Source organism: Ceratina calcarata, unplaced genomic scaffold, assembly GCF_001652005.2.
Source record: "Ceratina calcarata isolate Rehan_Ccalc_2016 unplaced genomic scaffold, ASM165200v1 scaffold337.2, whole genome shotgun sequence".
In the NCBI taxonomy this organism is placed as follows: Eukaryota; Metazoa; Arthropoda; class Insecta; order Hymenoptera; family Apidae; genus Ceratina; species Ceratina calcarata.
Window position 1 is genome coordinate 559,674 of NW_017156497.1, and position 2,240 is coordinate 561,913.

General features: G+C 38.8%; 2 protein-coding genes across 9 annotated transcripts in view; one reads left to right on the top strand and one right to left on the bottom strand.

Moving 5' to 3' along the window:
• papi (tudor and KH domain containing protein papi) overlaps positions 1-2,240 on the top strand; it is a 13,869-nt gene that overhangs the window by 6,635 nt on the left and 4,994 nt on the right. For all 3 annotated transcript variants that reach the window (XM_018024688.2, XM_018024687.2, XM_026813535.1), the window contains exon 6: positions 1,908-2,088. In XM_018024688.2, coding sequence (XP_017880177.1) covers positions 1,908-2,088 — 181 coding nt within the window. The remainder of the gene's footprint in view (positions 1-1,907; positions 2,089-2,240) is intronic.
• The window catches only part of LOC108625012 (protein roadkill), a 12,466-nt gene that overhangs the window by 5,462 nt on the left and 4,764 nt on the right, over positions 1-2,240 (bottom strand). For 4 of the 6 annotated variants that reach the window (XM_026813539.1, XM_018024689.2, XM_026813536.1 and 1 more), the window contains exons 1-2: positions 832-1,911; positions 604-739 (exon numbers count right to left, since the gene is read on the bottom strand). The exons of 1 other annotated variant lie outside the window; for it this stretch is intronic. The gene's annotated coding sequence lies outside the window, so the exon portion shown is untranslated. Of the gene's footprint in view, positions 1-603; positions 740-831; positions 1,912-2,240 lie in introns of those variants that run through there. One more of the 6 variants, XM_026813537.1, reaches the window with a different exon arrangement.

Sequence of the window (2,240 nt, forward strand, 5' to 3'; positions counted from 1 at the left end):
GGGCAATATAGGTATATACTAAGTTTCAGTCTTTCTAGTGTTAATATGGATGCAGAATCGAGATGGGAATCTGGTGAATCAATATTGAAATTGGTTCTGATTGCTCGAATACCAATTATAGGATTGTCTATTTTCTCTGGAGGGTGACCGGAATTTTAATTGAAAACTACCACAGCAATTAAAATGATTTCTATCTACACGAAGAGAGTCTCTAGAAACGATTTGGCTTTTAGATAAAAACTGGAGCATACGACGATCAGAATGGGAATAGAATTTGCAGGCAATGCGAATTTAATCAATCTGAACCGAATACCATCGCGTGACGAGGAACAGGTAATCACCGGAGCAACCTCGAAGTAATATACCACACACGATGGTTTTCGAGTTTCGAGGGCGAGCCCTCGTTGCCAGAAACCCGCAGGCCACTCTACGCTTTCATCGGCGAGTCATCTTTTTCGAAATTAACAACCAACACAAGAGAGTTTCCAAGAAATCCGTTAATTCCGACAGCAATCAACGAATTAAAACGCTGCTCGATGGGAGACAACGAGCTTAATTTAGCATCTCTATTAATTCTAAATTTAAACAGACATTTTCACTTACTCATGAATCAATTAAGGTATCTCTGATCGATCTACCAATCACTTAATCACCTGTTAAGCTTGATAATGCAATTTGATGAATGGATAACTGGTTTCCAGGATAAACGAGTGTTCAACTATTCGCCTTGAACGACTCACTGAAAACCGAGAGGATATAACGTTCAAAGTATCACTTGACACTGTTACACTTGCGCTTTAGAAGCCTGCAGGCTAAAAAATGAATACTTACGTAAATACACGACCGTTTATTATGACGTTCATTAATGCAAACGAGAAATTCAAGAAACGAGTTCACTCGGTTTTTGAACATAAATCCACTGAGTGATATGAACTTTTACAGATGAATATCGTAGGATTTGAAAATCACAGTTGATGCAGTTTAAATGGAATCACTGAAGATCACAGGAATAATAAGGCGGTTTCCTTGTTTAGGATGGGAATCTTACTCAGCGAAGATCGTGCAACGACTGAGACCATTCTGACCATCGTTCGTCCACTTGATCTTCTCGCACGTGTAACGCCTCTAGTTTATAAATGGAACGAGACGTTCCGAAAGTCTCGTTAAATGGGAGAGCTTCACGCACGCACCCATTCTTTGTTTCGTGCAACCCACCTACAACCACCCCTTAAATTCCTCGGTAGGAAACAGGGTTAATGGTAATTGCATCGAGGAATCGCGGCTCTTACGTAAAACTAGTAATTGGGCCAGTAAAAGTGGCACGAGTAGAGATAATTCGACTACTCCTTTGCTACTGCAATACTTTTTACCAGAAAACAAAATTAAACTGCAATAAGAAACTGAAGAATAATCAAACGCAGAAGCAACGTTACTGCTAGCATTCAAACTTCATGGCAATTTTATAATTCCTTTATTGAACAAATCCTCGTGTTTAGTGTTAAAAAACATTGACCAGCTCATTTTCGCATAATATTTGCATACTGTTTGTCTCGTAGAGGAAAATTACCGAATGAAAAAGCATCTATTAAACACGTATTGAAAATTTTCCTCTGCTACGACAGCCGCTTCGCGCACGTTCTATATTATATTTAGTGAGTTACGTATTACGTGCGTAATTGTTATACTAAATTCCTGTGGAGACGCCACGCATTTCTGACCGTGAATTCTTGCCAATTTGCATAACTTCGCAATTGCTGAACCGACCACTGCCAACATGTTGGAAAACATATATCATTGGGGCAACGAGCGACTTTATAACTTACACAATTCTAGATCAGATTACTACAAACATTGGAACAATGTATAGTTAATTTAGTTAAATTAGTATTTCTGTTTTTTTGATTCAGGCAGAGCGAATGGTCTATAGAAGCTTGCGATAGATTCGCAGAGCTGGCTTGGGTGGCTCAGTGGAGGATCCTTGTAGCCAAAGTTAGGAGGTATAAGGAAAGGACTGTTAATTGTAGGAGATCGCGTCGCGAGGGCTCGCCCATCCCCTGCGTCGACCTCTTCGACAAAAACGAAGACAAGGTATTATTTTACAAAGGAATTTTATATAAAAGAATATAAGGATGTACAGGCTGTACTTAAATAATGCTTGCATGTTGAATTTGGTATTATAGATTCCTATTACTATTAAAAAACTACTTGTAATAGGTAATAGTATCATCTACAACTTTTAC